The sequence below is a fragment of the Suncus etruscus genome, chromosome 6, assembly GCF_024139225.1.
Source record: "Suncus etruscus isolate mSunEtr1 chromosome 6, mSunEtr1.pri.cur, whole genome shotgun sequence".
NCBI lineage: Eukaryota > Metazoa > Chordata > Mammalia > Eulipotyphla > Soricidae > Suncus > Suncus etruscus.
Window position 1 is genome coordinate 53,075,419 of NC_064853.1, and position 26,880 is coordinate 53,102,298.

The 26,880-nt window shown below is 50.7% G+C and overlaps 1 protein-coding gene across 1 annotated transcript in view; it reads left to right on the top strand.

Annotated features, from left to right (window-relative positions):
• The first annotated feature begins 9,629 nt into the window (after positions 1-9,629).
• MYOM3 (myomesin 3) overlaps positions 9,630-26,880 on the top strand; it is a 50,153-nt gene continuing 32,902 nt past the window's right edge. Inside the window, exons 1-10 of the mRNA XM_049774640.1 lie at positions 9,630-9,790; positions 10,257-10,334; positions 10,754-10,913; positions 11,365-11,522; positions 18,090-18,185; positions 20,336-20,424; positions 22,858-22,902; positions 23,598-23,738; positions 24,868-25,029; positions 26,089-26,230. Of these exons, the coding sequence (XP_049630597.1) occupies positions 9,630-9,790; positions 10,257-10,334; positions 10,754-10,913; positions 11,365-11,522; positions 18,090-18,185; positions 20,336-20,424; positions 22,858-22,902; positions 23,598-23,738; positions 24,868-25,029; positions 26,089-26,230 (1,232 nt within the window). The remainder of the gene's footprint in view (positions 9,791-10,256; positions 10,335-10,753; positions 10,914-11,364; positions 11,523-18,089; positions 18,186-20,335; positions 20,425-22,857; positions 22,903-23,597; positions 23,739-24,867; positions 25,030-26,088; positions 26,231-26,880) is intronic.

Here is a 26,880-nt window from a genome sequence, read left to right on the forward strand (position 1 = left end):
TCTCTGCACTCAGATAGGCTCCATCTCCTCCCCTCCCCACCCTGCACCAGGTGGTGGAGCTCTTATCTGGGTGTAAATTAATATTTAACATCTCTTCAGGGTCAGAGGTTTAGAACCAATCTCTACCATGAGGAGTAGACTGCCCTCTCTCCTGAGCACCCCCAGCTCATGCTCTCTCAAAGTCTCTCCTTGCAGCATTATTATTGGCTGGAATATTGCTCCCCGCACATCTCCCCAGCCCTCTGCTAGCAAATCTGTTTCAAGTTATTTGAGGCAAACTTGGTCACAGGTTGACTGTTCTCCAGTTAGTCACAAGAAAGTGCTTCACAGCTGGACTCTTCCCACCACATACACTGGATGAACAGTCCCAGTGCATTATCAAAAGCCATAAATAAAAGCTGGAGCGATAGCATAGCGTGGAGGGCATTTGTCTTGCACATGGCTGACCTGAGTTTGATCTCCGGAATCCAATATGGTTCTCTGAGCACTACCAGGAGTGATTCCTAAGAGCAGAGTCAGGAGTAAGTCCTTTGTACTGCCAGGTGTGCCCCTCCAAAAGAAAATAGCCATAAACAGGGCCAGAGAGGCTGTAAAGGGTTTACAGTGCTTGCCTTGCATGCAGATGGCCCAGGTAAGATTCCTAGAACTGTATATGGTCCCCTGAGCACCACTAGGAGAGTTCCCTAAGCACAGAACCAAATGTGATCCCTGAGCATCACTGGATAATCCCCACACCCAAATAAATAAATAAATAAATAAATAAATAAATAAATAAATAAATAAATAAATAAATAAATAAATAAATAATGGAGCTGGAGTGATAGTACAGTAGGTAAGGCACACTCTTTCTTTTCACATAACTGACCTGGATTCGATCCCCAGTATCCTATATGGTCCCCCAACCCCTGCTAAGAGTGACCCAGGAGTAAGCCCCGAGCATAGACAGGTATGACCTCAAAACAAAAAAAAAAATTTTTTTCCAGAAAGAGCTCACAGGATCACAAATCTCCCTGAGTTCTTCGGCGTGAGACACTTCCCACATCTCCCTGACTCTTTGAGAGCAGAGTCTGCCTAAATGACTTGGAGTTCAGTGACCCTCAGAGTGGAGCCCTTTCTCTGTACCCAGATAGCCACCCCCCTCTCCACCCTGCACCTGGTGGTGGATGTCCCCACTGTCATTAATGTTCCGACTGATGGGGTAGCCAGAGCTCAGGATACAAATACCCTCCATTTCAGGCCTCCCAAGCAGGCTGACCAGGCCTGCAGATGCAGCTACAAAGCTATTTTGAGTGTTGGAGACCCCTGGGAGTTAGGCCAGGGCTTTGTTATCCCTAACTGCCCTAGGCCCTGGCACCATTGCAGAATCTTCACAGCTGAGGCACACTCCACCCAAAAGAAAGCAAGTTTCTAAGGTGCTGCCTGCAGGATGACCTGGCAGAGCCCATCCCAGGGCACTAGGAGGAGTAGGATGAAGAGGAAGAGGCACTCAATCATGTTGCAGGTACTTGGTATTATGTCTTGTCCCTCCTCTCATTCACCTTCTGTGAAAGGTGGGATTAGTCTTGTGCATAATGGAAAAGGTTGTTCAAAGAAATTGCTTGTCAGTTTCCTGCTTTGCCTCAGCACCAGGATTCCAGGAGCTTACCACCTTCACAGCCCTGCCCCAGAGCTGCTGAGAACAGTACCAGGTTCTGACCCAGGCCAGGGAAAGGATAGGGCTTCTACCTGGAGGTTCCCAAATCACAGCCTCAAATCTTGCCCTGGAGTCATGCTCCCTTTCCTTTTGACTCTGGTTGGGGGAGATGCTATGAGGCAGTGTCACTTCAAGGCCTGCAGCCTGAACACCCTGCCCTTCTGTGCCCTGGATCCTGGAAATGGTTGGTTGCCCAAGTATCCACCTATGGGCAAGGATTGATGGGATCAGACTCTGTGGATCCTGGAGCTTCAGGTCCCCCTCTGCCCCCAGGTCTGGATACCAGAAGTCACTACTGCCATTGTCTTCACCAGAAAGTGGGCACAGCCCATTGCTGAGGCAAGAGAGGCACAGGGTGGCCCCATCCCGGGATGTTCGAGCCATTTTTCCTTCCCACTCTAAGGAGTACCAGGAAGATAAATTTTGCCTGAAGATGTGAGAAGAACAAGAACTGGAAGTAAATGAACTATAAGTAAGAATGGAGAAAGGAGGTGGATCTGCTTTGGGCCAGGTAGTTTTCTATGTGGCCCCCAGGTGGAGCCATCAGCCAAAACACAGTTTGGTCACACACACACACACACACACACACACACACACACACACACACACACACACACACACACACACACACACACACACACACACACACACAAGCCAGTTCAGGCCAGCTGATAGGTGAAACTGGGTTCAACAGACTGTCATTAATGTTCCTCAACTCAGAGAAGGAAATTAAATTAAAACAGGAAACATTTTTTTAGACTAGAATTCTTTAACCACCGATCTGTGGTGCTAGTCATGGTGTAGAAAGATTGGAAACCCCTATTCTACTTTCTTGGTTATAAATGTCAGCCCAGGGCCCGGAGAGATAGCACAGCAGCATTCGCCTCGCAAGCAGCCAATCCAGGACCAAAGGTGGTTGGTTCGAATCCCGGTGTCCCATATGGTCCCCCGTGCCTGTCAGGAGCTATTTCTGAGCAGACAGCCAGGAGTAACCCCTGAGCACCGCCGGGTGTGGCCCCAAAACCAAAAAAAAAAAAATGTCAGCCCATAGACTAGTATGCAGAGCAAGGACTGATCACTGGTGTAAAGAGGCGGAAGAATGCTGTTTGAAATGATAGCCATGATTCCAACAAAAAAAAGAAAAAAGAAAGAAAAAAAGGGCCCGGAGAGATAGCACAGCGTTGTTTGCCTTGCAAGCAGCCGATCCAGGACCAAAGGTGGTTGGTTCGAATCCCAGTGTCCCACATGGTCCCCCGTGCCTGCCAGGAGCTATTTCTGAGCAGACAGCCAGGAGTAACCCCTGAGCACCGCCAGGTGTGGCCCAAAAACCAAAAAAAAAAAAAAAAGTAAAGAAATGATAGCCATGATTCAGACACTCTCATTTGAAGTTAATCTGAAACTATTCTACAAGATATGTATCCATCAGTTCATTCACCATGTGTGTTTATAGATTGTTTTATTCAATTTTCAATGCACCCCCATCAAGGCAAGTATTATTATTATTCATCTACAAATTGGGAAACTGAGTCACAGAGAAGTTAAAATATAAGTCATACACGGTAAATTCAAACTTTGAAAATCCAATTCCAGAATCTTACTTGCTATTTATCTCTTGGAGGGAAAGAATAAGAAGGAAGGAAGGAAGGAAGGAAGGAAGGAAGGAAGGAAGGAAGGAAGGAAGGAAGGAAGGAAGGAAGGAAGGAAGGAAGGAAGGAAGGAAGGAAGGAAGGAAGGAAGGAAGGAAGGAAGGAAGGAAGGAAGGAAGGAGAGAGCTAGAGATATAGTAATAGCAAATGTGGTGCTTGCCTTGCTTGCGGCCAACCCAGGTTTGATCCCTGATACCTCCTATGGTTCTCTCAACCCTGTCAGTAGTGGTTTCCTGAGTGCAGAGCCAGAAGGCCTGAGCACTCCTGTGGAGTGCTGTGGAGTGGAGTGGAGTGGAGTGGAGTGTGGAGAGAGAGAGAGAGAGAGAGAGAGAGAGAGAGAGAGAGAGAGAGAGAGAGAGAGAGAGAGAGTGCTGTGGAGTGGAGTGGAGTGGAGTGGAGTGTGGAGAGAGAGAGAGAGAGAGAGAGAGAGAGAGAGAGAGAGAGAGAGAAGTAGGGAGGCCAGGAAGATTAATTCTTTTGATTTGGGGGGCCATACCCAGAGATGCTAATGGGTTACTCCTCGTTCTGCACTCAGGAATCACTTCTGGCAGGCTCTGAGGAATGCCAGAGATTGAATCTGAGTTGGCTATGTGCAAGGCAAGCTCCTACCCAATGTACTATCTCTGGCCCAGGATTCATTCATTTGTAAATAAACATATATCTTGGGCCAGCTATGTATCAGACACTATTTTGGTCTGGTGATTCAGTGAACAGAAGAGGCAATTTTCTGTGGTCTTAAAGCTTATCCTCAATTGGGCCAGGCAGTGGCGCTGGAGGTAAGGTGCCTGCCTTGCCTGCGCTAGCCTTGGATGAACCGCGGTTCGATCCCCCGGCGTCCCATATGGTCCCCCAAGCCAGGAGTGACTTCTGAGCACATAGCCAGGAGTAACCCCTGAGCATCACCGGGTGTGGCCCAAAAACCAAAAAAAAAAAAAAAAAGCTTATCCTCAATTTATAGAAAAAGAGAAGTGGAGGCCCTGGGAGCCAAGTATAAAACTAAGGATAGAGCACTGCCTCGTATGTGCAAAGTCCTGGGTTTGACCTCTGATACCACAGGTGCGTCATATCCCCACCCCTACCCCACTCTCCAATAGCACAGCCATGTGAGACCCTAGGGTCCCTGGAGTCCCTCTAGGCCCACTAAGGGCAGGAATGGTTCTCACAATAAAAAAAAATTAAATTGAGTAAAATGAAAGACATGACTTTTTTTTTAAGTAAGAAAGGAGGCTTGAAAACATTTTTAAAAGGATGAGACATCCCAGAGTTGGGATTTAAACTGAGATTTATAGAGTTCAAGGCCTGGCTTTTTTCATTCAGCTTGGTGGCCTGGGGGGTTGCAGAATATAGAATAGTCTGGTCTGTGGAGGAGTGAGTGATCTTTGGGATTTAGTCAGCAAGAGGATATGTGGGAATCACAGCAAGGGGGAAGGAAAGTTTTCGACTGCCCTAGAACTGTAGAGTGCTCAGGAGTGTTCATTTAACAGCTTCTGCCAGGTATGTGCTAGCAGCTTCAACTTTCCTAAGAGACTTTTTTCTGTCTGAACACAAGGCAAAAGTATCACACACAGACACCCTGAAATAGCTCTCTCTCTCTCTCTCTCTCTCTCTCTCTCTCTCTCTCTCTCTCTCTCTCTCTCACACACACACACACACACACACACACAAACACACACAACCTGGAGTATCTCTCTTTTCTCTCTCACACACACCCTGAAGTCTCTCTCTCTCTCTTTCTCTCTCTCTCTCTCTCTCTCTCTCTCTCTCTCTCACACACACACACACACACACACACACACACACACACACATACACACACACACACATGCACACTCCTTGTGGAAGGACCACCTCAGGGACCAGTTCTGTCTGCTTCCTTTGTATTAAGGTCCTCTAAGGGCCTTGCAGGTTTGACTCACCCCACCCTGAAGAGCTTTCTTGGGTAGTCGATATAAAGTGAAAGAGCCACTCTGCTCTCCCCATTAAAAATGGCTAGTAAGAGAAGCAAGTTTTCAAAAGAGGCAGAAAGGTGAGATTTGAGGCTGAAGAACTCATTTGTGTTCTCTCCCCTCTCCCTCCCAGTCTCCCTACTTGCTTTGCCTGTCCCTCCCCTCACCTCCTTTGCCTCCTCTCTCCTCCTCCCTTGCTCCACCCGTCTCTGTCTCTCTTCAGTGAGGTACTAATAAGCGTGACACCCGTGACACTGGCTCAAGGCCCTGGGAGGAGGCCAGGGCTGGATGCTGTGTGCTGGACACACATTGGCACAGCCTTTCCAACCTGCTCACGCTGAGAACTGGCCCGCCTCACTGGCCCCGTATTTTCCTGCTCTACATTGGGACTTTCTCCCTGTTGAGGCTTTTACTCCCCTTTACATCCTCAGTGCCCCCAGGTCTACAAAGGATGGTTGAGAATGAATGTGAGGGCCAATCCCTGCCTGATACAGGGAGAGGAGTGTCCCTTCCAGGGAAGAGAAGCCTCGGGGCCACAGTGGACACCTAAGCCATCGGGAAGATGGCTTAGGCAGAACGGAGACAGTCCCCCAGTCTCCTGTGGAGACCTGGCCCCTCACTTACAGGACATTGGCCGGGTGCTGTGTGGTAATAGCTGAATGTTCCTTCTGAGCAGAGACCCACTGAGAGGTCACTTTAAAGTGTGGGTGTCCAGGCTTTTTCCATTTCTTCAGAAAGGGGAGTCAGATCCAAGAAGCTTGGTGTCTCCCCATGGGACCCAGTAGTACTAAGGGATAGTGGAGAGGTTGGATCAAACCCCAGCCCCTGGGTAAGCCAGAGAGTGGGACTCAGGGGAGCAGTAGTGGTTGGGGGGAGCAGTGAGTGGAGGCCAGTGGGGGTGGGGACAGCTGCACCTGTTACTCAGCCTCAGCAGGGCTGGAAGGAGAGAGCGGCCCCTCCTGGCCGCCCCCCCAAGTTCCCATCCATTGTCATCACACTGTCTTGGATACTGTCTCATTGCTCTATTTAAGGCCGTGCAGGCTCCAGGATCACATTCTGCTCCCAGTCCCTGCCAAGCCCATCTCTTCTCGGAACCGCTCTCATCCTCCAGAACCTTCTCCCCAGAGACCTCCTAAGTGGACTCAGCTGCCTCTGTGAGTCACTTTCAGGGATCAAGGAAGAGAGGGACATCTCCAGAGAGTGAGGATCCCTGCTTTCCACTGGAAAGTGATATGCCTATGATGGGATGGGAGTGAGAATGTTGTGTGTGTGTGTGTGTGTGTGTGTGTGTGTGTGTAAGAGGCTTGAGAGATTTGAGAAGAGAAAATATACATGTGTTTCATTTTTCTGAGGGAAAACAGTTGTGGCCCCTTGCCTCCACCCGCTGCCCATCGCACCCTTCCCTGTGGCCACGGAGCTGAGCAAGCCAAGCCTCAGGCAAGTAGAAGCGGAAGAGCAGATGTTTGTGGGTGCCCTGGGAAGTGGAGAAAGGATCAGATCCCAGTACACCTGGAGCAGACTGGGGTCCCTTGCAGGAGGAAAGCCCATCGGGGAATTCCTGGAGAAGTTGGAGGTACCACCTCCAGCCTGACTTACTGACAGGAAGCTGGAGCCCGAATGCAGGATGTTGCCTCTGGTTATTCCTTATTCCTCAGCAGTTGGGTCAGGACTTGGTAGAGCCCATGCTCCAGCCTGTCCAAATAGCCCAGATAGACCTGGACCCCTTGACTCAGTTTCCCACCCCAGATCCCCAGGGGCCAGGGTATACTCCCCCAGCCTATGTGGAGGAAGAGGGAGGCTAACCCTGTCCCATGGGTTCCCAGAAAGCCTCCTTGGGAGGAACATAGAGAGACCCAGAGCTTTGCACCCAGAAGAGGGTACCTAGAGGGGGTAGCAGTTTCCTCCTGTCCTACCCCAGACCTTCCCCCAAGCCCCACCCAGCACTCAGGGCAGAGGGCAGAGGAGGTTCCTTGGTCTTAATCTGGGGCTCAGTCAGTGCTTTAAAAAGAACCAGAGGCTCATCCCAGAAGCCAGGGCTCTTATTGCTGGAGGCCCTGGAGGTCAAGGCCGGGCACTGGGCCCACCAGCTGTGCTTCTTGGGACAGTATCAGGGAGCCAGGGGCAACTGATGCCAGGGCTTGTTAACCTTCACTGTTGGAAAACCTGGAAGCCTGCCCCTCCAAGCCTGTACTCAGCAGCTTCCTTTAGAGCTGTGTGTGAGGAGGAAAGACCAGGACCTCAGGCTGCCTTTCTCTGGGTGCCTGCTGACCCTGTGCTCAGGAAGGGCCACACAGGAAAACCAAGAAGGAATCCTGCTAGATTCTGAGCTACCCATAGGCAGCCAAGGAAGCTTTAAGGTGTCCCTGGGTCCAGTAGCCCAGTATCTCCTGCTTTTGGGGGACACCCACAGGTAGCAAACTTCTAAGAAGAAATGGAGGAAGTAAATGCCTACATGGCTGAATCCTCCAGCACCCCATAAAAAGGCTTCCTGACCCAAGATCTCTAGTGAAGTCATGTAGTCCAATTCCAGTGTCAAAGATTCAGAGATATGATCACCATGGCATTCTCACCCCCCTCTGGGATCACAGCTTGCCTACACCCCTTCAGCCATGCCTACGAACCCCAGAGAGACAGATTCTGGGCTGAACTGACTTCAAAAAGCAGAGGATAATACTAAGGGGCTCAGTTCTCTTCTACTTTCTTCTTCCTGTCCTGGACCTACCACATGTCCCCTCCCTACTCAGAGGCTGACCCCTCAGATTGACCCCAGGAAAGCATAAGAGCAATTCCAGGGAACTCTCCCTGCATCCTAAAGCTTTAGCAATACAGAGGGACTCTTGGGATAGGCAGCAATACCACGTCTTAGTCTGGGAAAGACCCCAAAACCAGCAAGTTCCAGGCCTCCAACATCCCCCACCATACAGGCCTTTATCTCAGATCCTGCAATTTGCCCCCTGACCTCTCTCTGCCCAATCTGCTCTAACTCTGTTGGGGACATGGAGACTGCCAGGCCTAGTCTCCAGGAGCACAGAGGGGTATTTGCACATCAGGATGGAAAAGAAAGGCCAGAAATCTGGGGGATCCCCAGCCCAAGCTAAGGCCTGACCTCCTATATGGGTAGCACAGTGGTTAGGGGGCTCAGAGGATGGACAGTGCCAGTCATGATCCTGCCATCAAACAGCTGGACAACCCTGGGCAAGCCCAGTCTGTTCTCATGAGTAAAATAAGACCTCAGATGTCATGTCACCTGAGTCATTGGAGGGACTAAAAACTGCATTCAAAAACTCATGACTTGGGACCTGGGTATGTTTAATTCTCTTAAAACCATAGCATCGAGCTGCACAGATGTGAAGTCATGGAACAGAGATAGGAGGCTTTTTTCCTTTCTTTCTTTTCTTTTCTTTTTCTTTTTTTTTTCTTTTTGGGCCACACCTGGTGATGCTCAAGAGTTACTCCTAGCTATGCACTCAGAAATCATTCCTGGCTTGGGGGACCATATAAGACGCCAGAGGATCAAACCTCGGTCCGTCCTAGCTTAGCAAGGCAGACGCCCTACCGTTTGCGCCACCACTTCGGCCCCAATAGGAGGCATTTTTTAATCTGAGCAAACTCTGATGTGCAGGCAGAAAATACCAGAGGAATTTCCTGTGGTATTCCCTTCTCAGCAGGGCTTGTTAGTGTGTCTGGCCCATTATCATAGTTATCACTTTGTGCTGGGCCCCATGTTTGAGCTTCCAAGTTCTAGATATTGGGGAGATCCACTTCCAAGCTGGGGAAGTCTAGACTTTGGCCCATATTCCCCCACTTGTTAGCTGGAAAGAGAAGTTGGGATCATGGAGTTGGGCTGGATTCCACAGCCCCCACATTCAACCTTTGCCATCCAAGGAGTCTCAGAATGTGACTCGAAGCTGAGCTAAAGTGAGGCAGTGTGGGAGGAGTTCCCTGGAAGGAAGCCAGGTGGACCAGGCTGCAGGTGGGTCCTGTGTGGCATAGAGCAGGACTTTTGTCCAGGTTGAGTCCCAGATTGCTCTTGGTCCTTAGGATAGGTGCTCACTGAAGTCTGGTGGCCCAGAGAAGGGTCTTGGGGAGGCAAGAGAAGGACTGCAGCTGGAAGCCTGTCCTCCCTCAACCCCCTCAACCCCCTCCCCCCCCACCCCCCACCCCCCGTCCAAGCCTTCGGTGATTGAGTAGTCAGCGGTCAGACAAGTATAGTCTTCCAAGCCTGCCCTTGTCACTTTAGCCATGCCCCCCTCTCTCAACTCACCCCAAATGTGGGGAGGCCCTGGGGAAAATGCTGGCAGACCCCTAAAAGAAACACATACTTTTTCTCAGCAGGTGGTTGCCATGACTCTGCCACACATCCCCGGAAATGTGGGGGAACCCCAACCCCCCCAGACAGTGGAGGTCCACAGGCTGGAGCACCACCAGGAGGAAGAGCACAAGGAGGAACGGCAGCACCACCTGCACATGGGCTCCTCAGTGCAGAGGCGAACCTACCGCAGCAGGTGAAGGACACTGCCACTGCCCTGAGAGGAGCCCCTTCCAATGGGAAGGGTACAGCCCCATTTTCTCTGGAGATTCCCATCTAAGAAGGGAGACATATGCTTGTTCTTTTTGGAGACTCCTGTCTGAGGGTGGAGACACAGCCTTGTTCTCTCTAGAGTCTCAAGTCTGAGGTGGGGAGGCATAGCCCTCTCTGTAGAATTGAATGTAAGTCTCCTCTCTAGAGATTCCAGTCTGAGAAGGGAGACACAGGCGTGTTGTTTCTGGAGATTCTAGTCAGAGGGGCTTAGGGGGAACACTACTTTCTGATATATTGATTTGAGGAGGGAGGCATTGCCTTGGCAATTCCAATGCTCCAAGGCTGGGCAAGTGGAGGGAGATTAGGGGAGAAGGGTGTGATGGGGGGAGTTGGATCCTTAATCATCCCTGATGACTATTAAGCACTATTAACACCCTTTTGTGGAGCAGTGAGGAAGAACAGAAGTTCAGCGCCGCAGACTATGCCCTGGCAGCGGCTCTGGCTCTGACGTCCACTGAGACATCAAGGTAAGTCAAGTGCCCTCAGAAGAACCTCGACCCAGGGCAGGCCCACTGTCTGGCCACAGAACCCACTACCCCACATTGGGCTGGTCCACCAGCAGTAGTAGGAGGGTCAGAGGAGCAGGTTACCAGACCATGTGCCGTGTTGGGTTGGTCTCCTCTCATGTACCTCCGGGAGTCTCTGGGATCTAGCTCTGAGATGAGGCACTCATATCTGTTCATGTGAAGAGCCCCATGGTTTCTGTCAAGTCTATCATGCACCTACTATAAATAGGACCCATTCAGGGAGGCAGGAGAGAATGTAAAATGTGCTGCAGTCCTCACCACTCAGTGCTGCGGACCATGCTGGTCCTCAAGATGTAGTACTGCTCACTCTGGACTTGATATGGCCCAGAGTCCCCTGTCCAATGGATTCTTTCGCACAGGGAGGCCAGATTGAGACGCCAGACCTCCTCTGTGGAGCTGGAGGAGCGAGGGCAGAAACGGGTGGGCTTTGGCAACGACTTGGAGAAGACCGAGAAGGCCTTCCTGCGGACCCAGCGGCTGCTGCGCCAACGCCGAGACTGGAAGGGCCTGCGACAGAGGGTGAGCCAGGAGTTTCCACACAGTACCCCTAACCCATGTTTTTCAAAAAGCTGCCAGACCTCCAAGAAAGGGCCCAAACTCTAAGTCCAGTTTGAGCCTTGGTGCCTCTTCCAGAGAGGATACGCATGGTAAAGTGGGAACTCGGGAAGCCTGCCCATGGGACAAACACGGAAGACCTCAGGAAGGACTATTCTTGATCAATGTCAGGGATCTTAAGACCCACTTGGGGCCCTATTGTTCACAGACTAACCCCTCTGCTCCTCACCTCAAAGGCTCCATACCCACTAGGTCCCCACATCCTGCCCTTCTGGCCATTGGAGAAGGAGCTCCAGTCACATGGGTGTGATTTTAGAGCCTGGTACCAGTGGGAGAGCAGCAGCAATGATGGGACACCAAGCTGGCAACCTGTTTCCCAGAAATCATGCCTTCCCCTCCCCACTGCCTTCAACAGACAGAAGCAAAGATCCGGGAGGCTAAGGAATTTCAGGAGCTGTGCTCGGGCCGAGGGCCCTGGTTCTGGATGCCCCTGCGTTCCCACGCCGTCTGGGAGGGCTCCACGGTCCTGCTGACCTGCACCATCCAGGGCTCGCCTCCACCCCAGGTCACCTGGTAAGCCACAGTAGATGAGAAGGGGGCCCACCCTGTCCTGCCTCTGGCTGCCAAGCCACAAGTGTACATTCCTGACAGCCCTACCCACAGCCCTCCGGGGGCCCAGTGGCTCCTGAGAGAGATATGAGTAGCCCCACTTCACAAGAGGGCTGCGGACCCACAAACCTGCCCACACCCCTAACAGAGCTGCAGCTGCTGGGAAAATTCAGACAGGGTTATTCTTAGCTGTCTTCCAGCCAGATGGAGCCTGGAAGCTGGGCTACAAGAAGCCAATACTTGTAAAAATATGACTCTCAAGGCAGGACAAGGCACCTGCTGAGAGCAAAGTGTCTATGTTAAGGCTGGGGAGATCTCAGGCAGGAGGAGCAGAGGCTTCAAAAGGCACTGGGGACTGACGGGGACCCTCAGGAGACCCCTGAACTCCAGGCCCAGTTTTATTCTAAGAATTCAGATGCAGATCCTGCCTCAGTTTCCCATTTCTTTTCTTTTTGTTTGGTTTGGGTTTGGGGCCACACCCAGCAGTGCTCAGAGGTTACTCCTGGCTCTGCATTCAGAAATTGCTCCTAGCAGGCTCGGGGAATCATATGGGATGCCGGGAATTGAACTCAGGTTCGTCCTGGATCATCCACATGCAAGGCTCTACCACTGTGCTATCTCTCTGGCCCTTCCATATCCTATTTCTACTTGGCTGGCAGGCAGTGAGAATTCAGTGCTATGGCATGTAGAAGCTCTCAGAATGTGCTGCTGGGAAACCAGAAGATGTACTTCCTGGGGCAATTGCAGAGCCTTGGAGCTGAGGACCTCGATGGCTGAGGGGATGCAGAAATGTCTGATGGAGATGGAGGTGGACATGGTGTGTCCTGGGCTCTTCATTCTATCACCACGGAGGAAGTCTTGCATACAGCAGAGCCCCTAATTTCTGAGTCTCCCCAGGGTTTCCATGGGCAAGCATGTTGGGGGATAAGGAAGAGACTTGAAAAAATATTTATCAGGACTTGGTCTGTGCCTGGCCCTGGCCCTGGCAGGGACACTGAAATCTTTTTTTTTTTTTTTTTTTTTTTGGTTTTCGGGCCACACCCGGCAGTGCTCAGGGGTTACTCCTGGCTGTCTGCTCAGAAATAGCTCCTGGCAGGCACGGGGGACCATATGGGACACCGGGATTCGAACCAACCACCTTTGGTCCTGGATCGGCTGCTTGCAAGGCAAACACCGCTGTGCTATCTCTCCGGGCCCTGAAATCTTAAAATGAACCAGCCATAAGGTCATCCCAGGAACTCCCAGACCAGAAGTGAAATGTTGGGGCCAGAGAGATAATACAGTGGGGAGGTGTTTACTTTATATGTGGCAGACCTAGGTTCAATCCCCAGCATCCTGTATGGTCCCCCAAGCACTGCTAGGCATAATTCCTGATTGCAGAGCAGCACTAAACCTTGAACACCACCAGGTGTGGCCCAAAAAGAAGAAGAGAACTATCACTGCAGAGAAGTACATTGACAGTTGATGTTAAAGAGGAGAGTGGAGGTGAAGAGGAGGAAGAGGTAGTTTGTACCTGGAGAACACAGGAAGGCTTCTCAAAAGAGACAAGATATAAGCCAAGAGCAGGGTCTAGAGCAGAGAGGAGATGCACACAAATAATGATGATCATAAAGAAAAAGCAACTCCATGTGCTTGAACCCACTGGTCATCCTCCAAAACCTTCCTCTCACATGGTCAGGGCTCTCTCCTCAGAGAGACAAGTGTCTCCTCTACTTCACAAGGAGGAATCCGGGTTCAGAGAGGTAATGTGACTATGGACAAACAGTCAGAGGATAACAGGATTTGATCACAAGTCTCTTATGTCCCAACATAGAAAAGTGGGAAGTGGTTGTTATAACCATTTGTCTCCTTCAAGAACACATGATGCTACTGAAATCCAAGAAATAGAAAACATGAGGTCAAGAGCAATAGAGAAAGGTAATTTTGTTGTAGTTTGTGGCATTGAAGAAGGTACGCAGAGGCTCACCCCCATCAGGCCAGTGGCCTATTATTGAGCTTCATTTTGATCTAAGAAAGGTGTTGGAGCTGGCCTGGAGGCTGGTGGTCATTACTAGTTGGCTTTCATTCCAAAAGGTATGCTGGGTGCCATGGTGGGCACTGGTGGTCTGGGGAGATGGAGGCACAACATGCCAGCAAGTTGTTTCCGACAGCCGGCCTGTGCTAAGTGGAGGTCAATCCTCAGCTGTCCTGGCCTGGCTGCCCAACTTGCCCTGCCCTGGCACTGAGGCTACATCTAAGGCATTCCTGGGAGCCTCTTGGGAGGGAACTTGCCACCAAAGTTGCCACATAGGAGCAGTGCATTCCTGATGAGTAGGAAAAGCCAAGTCTCTCCTGATTGTTCCAGCTTTGATATCTAGAGACCCCAAGGGCTCCTAGCTTCCATGTTATTCTACTTCTTTCCTGGGCTAGCATCAGGGCTCTGCCCAGGCCTCGAGACAGACCCACATCCTGCAGCAAGTGCTGAGATGTTAGGGTTGTGAAATAAGTCCATTTATTTAGCAGCACAGAAAGGGGCAAGAGCAGGCATGGTAGCCATGAACAGTGCGGACACTATTATGCCACAGAAGTGAACCCTGGCCACAATTCTACCTGGTGTGCATTCAAGGGTCTGGAGAAACAGTACAGCAGGTGAGGAACTTGTCTTGTACATGGCTGATACTGTTTCTACCCCAGCACCACATAAGATACTCCTCTAAGCCTACCAGGAGTGATCTTTGAGCACAGAGCCAAAAGTAATCCCTGAGCACTGTTAGGAAGAATCCACAAAAAAAGAAAAGGGGGCCAGGAGAGATAGCTCAGTGGCGTTTGCCTTGTAAGCAGCCAAAACCTAAGGTGGTTGGTTCGAATCCTGGTGTCCCATGTGGTCCCCCGTGCCTGCCAGGAGCTGTTTCTGAGCAGATAGCCAGGAGCAACCCCTGAGTGCTACTGGGTGTGACCCAAAAACCAAAACACCAAAAAAAAAAAAAAAAAAAAAGAAAAGAAAAGAAAAGGAAAAATCCACAGACAAAGAAAAAGAGTAAAATAAAAGTAATGTAAATTCTAGGGTCCAGACAGAGAGAGTGCAGGAATGATGGAGCTTGCCTAACATATTCACCTCTGTCTCTAACCCACACCACATGGTTCCCTGAGCATCACCTGGGTGCAGCTCTGGAGGTCCCCAGCACCACAGGGCAGCAAGACAATACTGCATTGAACTTGTATTAAACTGCCAGCCGGCTGGTGGAGAATTCAAGCGATCCCAGCGAAGGAACCCTGGGCTTTCTAAGATCTGACTCCAAATAAACAAATTAAAAAAAAAAAAAAAAGCCACGGGCCCAAGCAATAGCACAGCGGCAGGGTGTTGCCTCACATGCTGCCGACCTGGAACAGACCTGGGCTCAATCCCCAGCATTCCATATGATCCCTCCGAGCCTGCCAGGAGTGATTTCTGAGCGCAGAACCAGGAGCAACTGCCGAATGTGGCCCCCCCAAAAAGTCAAATCTAGCATCAAAATGTGTAGAAAGGTCTTGGATATAGCTAAGTGACAGAACACTTGCCTTTCATTTGTGAAGTTCAATGCTCAAGTACTGAAAAAAAAATAATAATAATAAGTAATAATAAGTGTAGTAGAGGGACTAAATGATAGGAACATCTGGGGTTTTTTTTGCCACACCTGGTGATTCTCAGAGGTTACTCCTGGCTCTACACTCGGGAATTACTCCTGGCAATACTCAGGGGGACCACTTGGGATGCCAGGGATCAAACTCAGGTCTGCCAACTGCAAGACTAGTACCTACCTAATGTATTATTGTGTCAGCTCAACACCTCACTTTTTTTGTTAGCGCCTCTCTGGGTGAAGGTCTTAGCTGGGTCCTCCCTGCAACTGTGTTATAGAATGCATTTTTTTTAAGTATGCATGAGCTCCTCCATAAATTCCCCCTTCTTGGAGTCTCCTTCCCTCAATCTGAGACTGAGGCCCAGAGGGGATAACAGGAGAGCTCAAGTCTGTTCTTAACTGCAGCTGCTGCTTTTACCAGGAAAGGCCAAGGATCTCCTGCAGAGGCATCTGGAATGTTCCTGACAGGTGCTGGGGTGTAAGGGCCTGACCTTGGCCCCCAGGCCCAGGAAAAACTAGCACCCAGACCTCTGCTGCCCTCCCCTCAGGAGATTTAGATAGGCTCCTTTTAGCTGCATACGCACTGTCTGGAGGCTGGGAGAGATGTAGGCATGACCTGTTTGGTTGTCATGGAGACAAACAAGGTGTTGGGGGAGCCAGGTCAAAGGAAGGCTGCACTCTGCGGGGCAGAAAGCATTCAATGGCTCCCTGAACAGACAGATGCCCGGAGAGATGCAAATTTTCCCAAAGTCACACAGCAAGCTGTGTCAAGCACCCAAACACATAATGGTCCCTTCCCTCAAACACACTTAGGCCTCCAGACACACACACCCTCCCAATAGGCTTTGGAAAGAGGCAAGACTTCCTCACTGTCTGGTTCTAGACGAAAAGAACCTCCTGGAGTTCACAAGAAACAGGGTGCAGAGGGACATGGAGAACTGTTGGGACATCCTGGAAATCACCAGGGTAATTTGTTCGAGAGGGTGGGGTTGTGTTGGTTGGACTTGGTTTGAATTGTAGGGTTCTCTCTCTCCCGCTTCCTTTGTTGTTGTAATGACAGAGGGGTCTTATACTTGGACACAGTGCCCAGGAAATGACCCAGGATCACACTTGGCATGTGGGATGATGCCGGATATCAAGCTCTTGGCTTTAAGCAAGGCAGGTGCTGAGTTATATCCCTGAGTATCCACCTTCAAAGTTTCCCTGGTCTGGGGCCAGAGCGATAGCACAATGGTAAGGCGTTTGCCTTGCATGCAACCAATACAGGACGGATCCCGGCTCTAATCCTGGTATCCCATATGGTCCGCCAAGCCAGCCAGGGGTGATTTCTGAGCACAGAGCCAGGAGTAACCCCTGAGTGCCACTGGGTGTGACCAAAAAAAAAATTTTTTAAAGGGGCTGAAGAGATAGCATGGAGGTAGGGTGTTTGCCTTGCATGCAGAAGGATGATAGTTCGAATCCTGGCCTCCCATATGGTCCCCCAAGCCAGTCATGAGTGATTTCTGAGCGTAGAGCCAGGAGTAACCTCTGAGCGTGGTGTGACACAAAAACAAAAACATAAAACAAACAAAAAATAATTTTAAAAAAAGGCAAAGTTTTCATGGCCTCATGCCAGGGCCTCACCCATACACACATTGACATTTAGATGTGTTGAGGGATGGGAGTTGGTTTTCTTGGAGTTTTTGTGATTTTATTGTTGTTGCTGTTGTTGTTAAAGGGAGGATTTGAAGGCCACAGCTATGAGTGTTTAGGGTTTATTCCTGGCTCTAGGTTTAGACACTTCTGACAGTGCTCGAGAACCATATGGGGTGCCAAGGATCAAAGCCAGGTCAATTGCATGCAGGCTAGTGCTCTACCCACTATGTTATCACTCCAGTTTCAAGGGCTGAGGGGTTTTATGGCTTAAATAAATGCTTACTTCTCTTCCATAGGCATGTCTGGAGAGAAAATGGGATTTCTATGATGGTGGACCTAACTGACCCCTCAAAATCTGACTTGTTTCTCATGACTGGATTAGGGGGCAAGCCCTGGTTCACCCAGTAGGAGTGCACTGCCTTACAGTTCCATGCCCCAAGCTAGAAAGACAAAGGGACAAAAACTGTCCTCAGGAGCAACCAGTTGACAACTTCTGTTGACAACAAGACTTAGGTACATGGCAACACTCAGCAAAAAGGTGAAGAAGCAGGTCCTTCTTGAGTGGCTCTGTAAGTCATTCTGTTCCTTAAGAGTAAGAGAAGCAGGGGCTGGAGAGAGCAGTACAGCAGTAGGGCATTTGCCTTGCATGCAGCTGATTCAGGACGATGGTGGTTCAAATCTCGGCATCCCATATGGTCCCCTGAGCCTGCCAGGAGCGATTTTTGAACACAGAGCCAGGAGTAACCCCTGAGCACTGCCAGGTGTAACCCAAAAGCAAAAAAAAAAACGAAAAACAAAAACAAAAGAGTAAGAGAAGCAAGGCTGATCTGATTCTAATCCCCAAAGACTAGTGTTTCAAATGTGAACATAGAAGGTTTTGAAGGCTCTTCAGATGATTTGCCCTAGATCCTAGGGGAAAAAACCTACAATCCTGTGGGAGATATAGGTGGGGTTTCTTTCTGCAGCAGCTCCCCTCAATTGGAGGAAAAAGCTGATCTATTCCTTGATGAGCAGCCCTAAAATTACAGGCTCTCTCTTCTGTGTTCCACAGATGAATGAGCCTCAGACAACTGTTCAGAAAGGCCATAAATCCCATTTAAATGCCACAGATCTGTGAGGCAGGTGTTATTATTACCCCTTTTCATGAATGAGGGCACGAGATGCAGGGCAGCGCAGATTGGCTGGGTTCATGTAAGTGAGGAAGCAGCACAAGACTGAGGTTGGAACCCAGAACAAATGTGCTCCAGGGCCTTTCTGCTTAAAACTGCACTGCTTCCCAGACACCACCATTTCTCCACAGGTACAAAAATGATATTCGCCTTGATCCCCGCCTCTTTCCTGCCGGAAAGTTTCGAATCACTAACAACTATGGGCTGCTGACCCTGGAGATCAGGAGGTGAGACTAAGAGCTCTGAGAGACCCAGTTCCCCTTCTTTCCCCTACATCTCACCCCCCCCCCATCCCCACCAAAGTCCTTCCCAACACACACACACACACACACACACCAGTCTCACAACTACCAAGGCCAGAGCAGAGGCCCCTCCACACACACACACACACACACACACACACACACACACACACACCAGTCTCACAACTACCAAGGCCAGAGCAGAGGCCCCTCCACACACACACACACACACACACACACACACACCAGTCTCACAACTACCAAGGCCAGAGCAGAGGCCCCTCCACACACACACACACACACACACACACACACACACACCAGTCTCACAACTACCAAGGCCAGAGCAGAGGCCCCTCCACACACACACACACACACACACACACACACACACACACCAGTCTCACAACTACCAAGGCCAGAGCAGAGGCCCCTCTACACACACACACACACACACACACCAGTCTTGCAACTACCAAGGCCAGAGCAGAGGCCTGACCCTTCCCTGGAGCTGTGTCCTGAACGAACAGTATCTTCCAATGTTTCTGGATGCTTGTTAAAATATTGGTAGGTGTTCTGGACCCCCCTGAATGGGGTCCAGGGATTTCTTTTATCTTTCTGTTTGTCAGTCTTTCTGTCTGTTTCTGCAATTCAAACCAGTCGTGTGTGTGTGTGTGTGTGTGTGTGTGTGTGTGTGTGTGTGTGTGTGTGTGTGTGTGTGTGTGTGTGTCTTTTGGTTTTTGGGCCACAACCAGTGACAGACGCTCAGGGTTTACTCCTGGCTATGTACTCAGAAATTGCCCCTGGCTTGGGGGACCATATGGGACTCAGGGAGATCGAACTGTGGTTTGTCCTAGGCTAGTGTGTGCAAGGCAGACGCCCTATTGGTTGTGTCACCACTCCAGTCCCTCAAACCAGTCTTTGTCTCTGTCTCTCTGTGTCTCTCTCTGCTCTCTCTCTGCTCTCTCTCTCTCTCTCTTTCTTTCCCTCTCCTCTCTTACCCCATCCCTCAGTCTCTCTCTCACACACACTCCATCTGATTCTGAGAAATTTCCACTTAGAGGCCAGCAGCAAAGATAACACTGCTGAGCAAAGAACTTTGAAAGAGCAGGATAACACACATCCATGCACGGAACGTGGGCATGTACACACACAAGCACACCTACACAAGGTCAAACAATTATAGGAAATAGAATTAGACGGGCTTCCCCCAGAGCATCCATGATTTCCCTAAAATATGCATGAGTTGTCAAGGTTGCTTTCTGCCACTGCCACACTCTGAGTAGACAAAGATAGTGCCCTCCATCATTCTTGTGACACCTGTGTGGCAGGAGAAGAAACAAGGGTCCATAAGGATTAGGGCCTTACGGACCTAGCATGGACAGTGCCTGGGTTTGAGCCTGCTCTCCAACTAGACTCATTCCAACACCAAACCTTCCATAATGACCAACTGGGCTTCAGGAACGGGGTCTGAGCAGGACGTGGTTCTACCTTTTAGAAGCAAACACAGATGTGATTAATCCTACAAAGCAGTGTGCCTATGACTGCCTCTAAGATGCCTGGGAAACCGAGACACCAAGGGGCCGGGTGTGCCACATGCTTGACTCTGTATAACAGTTCCCCAGGATGGAGCCAGCCCAGGCCTTGTCTGGGAATGAGACAGGACTGCCTGGGGGTGCAGCTCATGACTGAGCTAGACATCTCCCCAAGTCCTAACAGAGATTACAAGACAAGGCAATTCCCTGCTGGCACTAGATTCCAGGATAAAGGTGTGGATAGGAAGGGGAGGCTAGGCTGGGAATGGCTCAGTAACTCAAAACTGGTTTAAATCACAGTTGCTTTGAGATTCTGGGCAAGTCACTTGGCCTCTCTGTTCCTACTGTGGTTTTTGGTTTTTGGGCTACACCCAGTAGTACTGGGGGTTTGGGCAAGTACCATATTTTTCAGGGAAGAAGTCTGAGGCAGGAGAAGGCAGTGCCCAGGCAAAAGGCATCCAGTACTTCCAAGGCAGACCTGGAGAAGAGGCTGAATTATCTTTCTGAGGCTTTCCTGCAGTCCTCCTGACCATCCCCAATGGAGTCTACATGTCTCGGGATCCCAGCGGTCAGTCCAGAGATGTTTCCCTGTCTTTTCAGATGCACAGTGGATGATGCAGCCACCTACTCGGTAATCGCTAAGAACTCCCATGGCCAGGCCTCCTCTTTTGCCAAGGTCCTTGTACGGAGTAAGTCTTTCCACCCCACAGACTAGGTCAGCCCTGGGGCAAGTGGAGGAGGCCAGGACAGGGTCACCCCAAGAAAGGGCCAAGACACGGTTATCTAGCCAGGGAGTGGATGCCCAGAGCAGTCACAAATGACACATCCCTGGACCTTCAAGCAGAGAGAGCCGCCTCACCCTTGACCATAAGGTGATCTACCAGAGTACCCCCACCACTCCCCGCACCCCTGCCACAGAACCCCTCTGCATCAGGTTCCTTCAAGCTGTATCCAGCTGAGGGTCTCTGGGAAGGTGACCTGGTGCTGTCAGTTGCACTAGGGGGCCTCAAGGACCTAGGTCCAGTCCTAACCACCACCCTACCCCAGACTCCTATTGCCCCATCTGGCTGGTGAGTATTTCCCAAGGTGGCATGTGAGGCTGAGCAAGTTATATACTTCTGAGGTACTTGGGGTGTGTGTGTGTGTGTGTGTGTGTGTGTGTGTGTGTGTGTGTGTGTGTGTGTGTGTGTATGTGTGTGTGGGGGCACAGAGCAGCTATTTCCTCAGGGGGTAGTTCCATTCCCCAACCATGCCTGGCTGCGGCCCAGAAGAGACACCCTGGGATCCAAAGTACACCAAGGATGCTCAAAGGGATGCATCAGTTGCATGTGGGACTCCAGAGTTTGATTACCAGCACAACATGGCCTCCCAATATCCCCAGGCATGGGCTACCCCTCTCCAAAATAGCACTGCACAGCAGCAGGGCATTTGCCTTGACAGCAGCTGACTCAGAATGGACCTGGGTTCGCATCCCAGCATCCCATATGGTTCCCTAAGCCTGCCAGGAGCGATTTCTGAGTGTAGAGTCAGGAGTAACCCCTGAGCATCGCCAGGTGTGGCCCAAAAAAACTAAATAAATAAATAAACAAACAAATAAATATATAAACAAAATAGCACTGCACCTTGCCTTCTCCCAGGGCCTGAAAAAATTTTGCTCACACACATATACACCTACTTACAAACACTCACACTCACAAATACCCACATGTATTCACATTCAGAGGCACTCACATGCTTACAAATACACATTTAGACCCACTCATAAATACTCACAGACATTCACAAATTCATACTTACACAATCAGACATATTTACATACTTGCAAATATACATCACAAACTTGCATACATACACTCATGCACATAAACTCACATTCACAAATATTGATATACACACTTGTACACACTTACACATACTCACACTTTCACACATACATGAACTCATAGATACTCACACTCAGACGCATATATAGTCACACATTCACGCACATACACACAACACTCACCTACATAGTACACTCATTCACATAAACTCATATGCTCACACACATACACTCACATATATTTATGCACAGAGACTCACACATGTATACACAAATTCAAACATACATACAATCACACACACGCACACTCACATATATTCAAACGCTTACACCCATGTACACACACACTCACATCTCCTGGTGAGCAGACACAATGTAGTCCAGCCCTGCACCTTTCGTTAGACCTTTTCAAACTGTTCTTCACTGTCCTCCACCCCTCTGTCCTGTTCTCCAAATAGCTCTGGAGGCAGCTGTCCCCCACCTGCAAGCAGGGATCTCTTCAGAATTTGAGCCACCCCTATAGGCTGTGCCCAGAGTCAAGGCCAAGGTCAGACATCAGGCCATGCCTCTCTCTGCTTTGGCCAGTCCCCATTCTTTTTCCTTCAGAGGGACCCCACCTGCCCCCAGACTTCAGCAGGCTCCTCATATAAACAAGACTTCTTATGCCCCCTCATACATACTCTGATGAGAGGAGCTAATCCTGGGACTCCTGATCCTAATCCTACTAGATCCTAATCCTGGGGTTCCTGCTGACTTGCCTCACTCAAGGGAACCTTTCTGGGGACCAGGATAACTACATGGCTTCAGCTGTGGGTTGCTAGCTGGACAATCGTGCCTCTTTTTCTTATCTATGTGAGAGTATCTGAATGGCATCAGAAGCAGACTGGACGACTGTGAGGTGTAGATGTGCTGATAACCATGCAGAGTGCCCACTCAGAGTAGACACCATGCATGCCAGCCTCTCCCCAAGTCTCTAACCTCCAGAATCGCTCAGCACTGCTCTGTCTCCTATCACTCTCTGTGACTACCGAGTATCTCCTACCAGCCCCCTGGTGTGACTAGGAAGCCAGGCCAATTCTGGCAGTGAGGGATTACCTTTATTGACTCTGGCTGGGTGTTAGCTTTCTTCTGAACCCATTACCCTTGGTGGGGGGAGCTCACTAACCCCACTTACTAGTGTAATAAACTTCCCTAGACCACTAAAATGTCCAGACTGGATCCCAAACTCAAGCCCATGCCTCCCAAATCTGGTAGAGACACGAGTCTGAACCATGGTGAACTGTTTGCTCTGGCTTTTCAGCGTACCTGGGCAAGGATGCTGGCTTCGATTCAGAGATCTTTAAAAGTAAGGAGCGTCTGGGTCCCAGAAGGTGGGATGGGAGTCAATGCAAGACCTCTCTGCTCAGAGCCCCCTTTCAGAGTATAAGCCTCATTGCCCGCAAAGCTCTGTCCCCATGAGTGTTCCTGGTCATACTTGAGTTCTATATTTCCAGACTGATTTCTGGAGATGTCCTAGAAAAATCCCAGAACTGACCTTGGCTGATGAACTTTACCGAAGTGAATTGGGTGTAAAGGCAAATCCAGGGGCAGGAGCAATAGCACAGCAGTAGGGCGTTTGCCTTGCACAAGGCCAGCCCAGGGCAGACCTGCGTTCAATTCCCAGCATCCCATATGGTCCCCATATGGTGCCAAAGCGATTTCTGACTGAAGAGCCAGGAGTAATCCCTGAGTGCCATCAGGTGTGGCCCAAAAACCAAAAATCAAAAGGAAAATCCAAAACCTTAATTCAAAGTGGCCTGGAGGCAGACAGATGGCTCAGTGGGGCTTCTCCACCCTCACTACTGAGCCCTCACTTGAATAAAACTCCTCCCCACAACCCCAGGCCCTCTTCCTAGTGAAATCACATTCCAGAAACTAGTAGTGGGAATCTAGGCCCAGAGAAATGAGGGGTTCCAGGAAGCTCCTCACTCCAGCTAGGCCCCAGGTGGGGCTGGCCACCTCAGAGATACCCACCCTAAATCCCTGCCCCCTGTTCCCCAGGACTGATGCTGGGACCTGTGGTGGAGTTCACATCAGTGCTGGCTCCTGTCTTTGCTCGTGAGAAGGAGCCTTTCACTCTGTCCTGCTTGTTTTCGGAAGATGTATTAGATGCTGAGCAAACCATCCAGTGGTTCCGAGATGGTGAGGACCCCCCCCCCACCTGGCTTCCAGAGAGAGATGAGCTCTGGCCCCATTCTGCTCTGGGACACCCATTGGGGAGGGGGGGGTCATCCCCATCCTCCTCCACTCACAAGCAGGAGCACCCCCAGGCAGGGTCAGGCAGAACCCCATGGGCCCATGTGTGTGAGTGAGTTGGGGACTCCCTCAAGGAGGGGGGTTGAAAACAAGCTGCAGTTGGAGTCATTGCTTTTTGCAATCTGCAGTGACCCAGCCCTGGCAGGCTTGAGGGGTGGAGTGGACCTTGCCTCCCTACTAGGGAGGGAATGGGGGGCACAGACAGCAGAGGTGGGGAACATCAGGGCATGGGACAACTGTGTGGGCTTTTCTGAGTGAGAATGTGGGTGTGGAATGCTGTTGGTCAGGGGCAGCAGAGACAGACAGCTTCTTCAGAGAGAAGGAGGAGGACTGGGCCTCCCTCCCCATCAGGGAACGGGTCTGCAGCCAGAGGACAGGGTGGACAGCACCCCGCAGCTCTGAGCCTGAAGAGGCGGCACCCGCTGGGAGGGAAGCAGCTGCCGTCACCAGGTTGACATGTCCTCCAGCCCGTCCATCTTCCAGAATAGCCGTGCTGACAGGAGGGAGGTGCCCATACTGGGACAGAGGGCAGGAAGGCCCCCCGCTTGGCTCCTCCACTGGATCCCCACCTCCTCTCTTTCACGTCCTCCTTCCACCCCAGTCCTTCACCCTCAACAAGCCTTCTGCTGTTCACACCAACACCCCAACTCTCTCAGCGAACATCCCTCCCCATACTGAGTCCCCCTAGCAGTATCCCACTTCCTTCATTAAGCTCAAATCCCCACCCACTGCCCCCTAGCGCCTCTCACAAGCCCCTAGCCCAGCCTATAATCCTAGGGACCACCCTTCTTGCTCCCATTCCTCACAGAACCTCCTTACCCAGCATTTCCCTAAGCCCTCATTCCCTTGTGCACCCCCAACAACATCCCTGTACCCCATTCCCAAGACCTGAGCAGAGAAGCTCCGCAGTTTAGTTAGGAGAGTGCTGTGGAGGGTGCCCACCCTCAGCTATGGCCCCTCAAGCTCACCTCTGCCTGGATCCCCCAGTGCTAACACAGGACCCCTACCTCTACAGGGAAGCTGCTTAGGCCATCAGGACGGCGGCAGATGGCCTATGCAGACCGCCAGGCTTCCCTGAAGGTGTCCTGTGCCCACAAGGAGGATGAGGGACTCTACATGGTGCGGGTGTCCTCACCTTCCGGGCCCCGGGAGCAGAGCGCCTATGTATTTGTGAGAGGTGAGAGGGCAAAGAGGGCTGCTGGAGACCAAGACCAAGACAAACCTGGGACTGATGCACTGTGGAGCCTTGAGCAAATACCTCTTCTGGAAGCATTATCACAGACCTAAACGAGGGTTTCTCTAAAATCCCATAACCTGCTTACAGGATCCAAAGTTTCTGACTATGAGGGAGGCTGAGCATGGATTGGACCAATTCTGGTCCTGGCTATTTCTGCCTCCTGCTCTTTGAATTGATTCCAGTTTACCTCCCCACTTTGCTTCTTCACAAGATGGAGCAAGCCACTCCACCACATTGAGATTCTGTTTCTCAGCTGTAGATTAGAGGATTGCTGTAGGGCTCATAGACTAATAAGACAATTGTTTGGAGCTTAGTATAGTGTGGGCCCCTGTCACAATCCCAGGTGCAGCTATGTAACTGAATGTGAGAGATCACTGAAAATCTGACAGTGGTAAAAAGGCTTCTGAACACTCAATAATGAAAAATGCACTCAAAAGCCATCACATCATAAATAATCAAGAATCAGGTGTCTGGGCCAAAGCAGTGGCACTAGCCTAGGACCAACCATGGTTCGATCCCCCGGCATCCCATATGGTCTCTCAAACCAGGAGAGATTTCTGAGCACATAGCCAGGAGTCATTGTGTGTTTCAGGCAGCTATTGTCCATGCTGCATTTGTCAGGCAAAAAAGTAACCTAGTGGGACTGGAGATGGGTGCAAGCCGTAAGGTCTCTGCCTTGTGTGCACTAGACTAGGATGGACTGCAGTTCGATCCCCCGATGTCCGATATGGTCCCCCAAGCCAGGAGTGATTTCTGAGTGCTGGGAGTAACCCCTGAGCGTCACCAGGTGTGGCCCCAAAAAACAAAACAACAACAACAAAAAAGTAACCTGCTGCAGGGTGGGTTCCCCCTGCCAGCAGTTTCAGTTGGAAAAGAGGAGGTGGCTGAGAGCAGAGGCTTATGAGGGACAGTAGGAAGGACTTGTGGACAAGTACATGAGGATGGGAAGAGCCTCCCTATCCCCTCACCCTGCCACCTGCCTCCCCACCTCGGTGTCAGATGCTTCTGCAGAGAAACCAGGAGCTCCGGGCTCACCACTGAATGTCCAATGCCTGGATGTGAACAGAGACTGCCTGGTTCTGAGTTGGACCCCACCCAGCAACACCCGGGGCAGCGCCATCACTGGCTATGTCATCGAGAGGTAGGTCAGGAGGATGGCACCCCTGCTTTATTGTAAAAGCTACAGGAAAAGGGGGACCTGTGACTGACCAGGATTAAACAGTATGTTTGAAGAGTAAAAGGGCTCCCATGCCTCCAAATGTGGTACATTCCATCAGTAGAGCCGGTCACTGCCCTCAGCCCTGAGTGACAGAAGCCCTAGGAAAGGGTAGGGCACCCTCGAGGGAAATCCCAGGATTCCCCAACATCCCACACATGGCCAGTTTGAGAGAACAATGAAGCCTGGGGCTCCAGAGGAGGCTCCCGGAGCAGCCTGGCTGGCCTCACAGACTAACCATGGCCCTGTGGGTGATGAGAGGCTCAGGGTGGGACCTACAAGGCAACTACCTCTCCCCAGCTGCGTGGGTCAGACTCGAGGATGCTGATACCCAGACTTAGGGAAGTCTCTGGCTCTTCTAGTACCTGACTCTGGTGAGTCTCACTCTAAGAGGCCATAATCCTCATTTGTTGAGTGACAGGATATCCCTGGCCAGGAGAATGGGTTAGATACTAGCTGGGAAGGACCCAGGGTACAAGTTGTGCCAATGACCTGAGGCGTGAGGTTGAGCTAGAGCAAAGCAGTGTGAGGGCAAAGGTGGCACTGAGGATGGCCCTTGAGCAGGTCATGGGCAT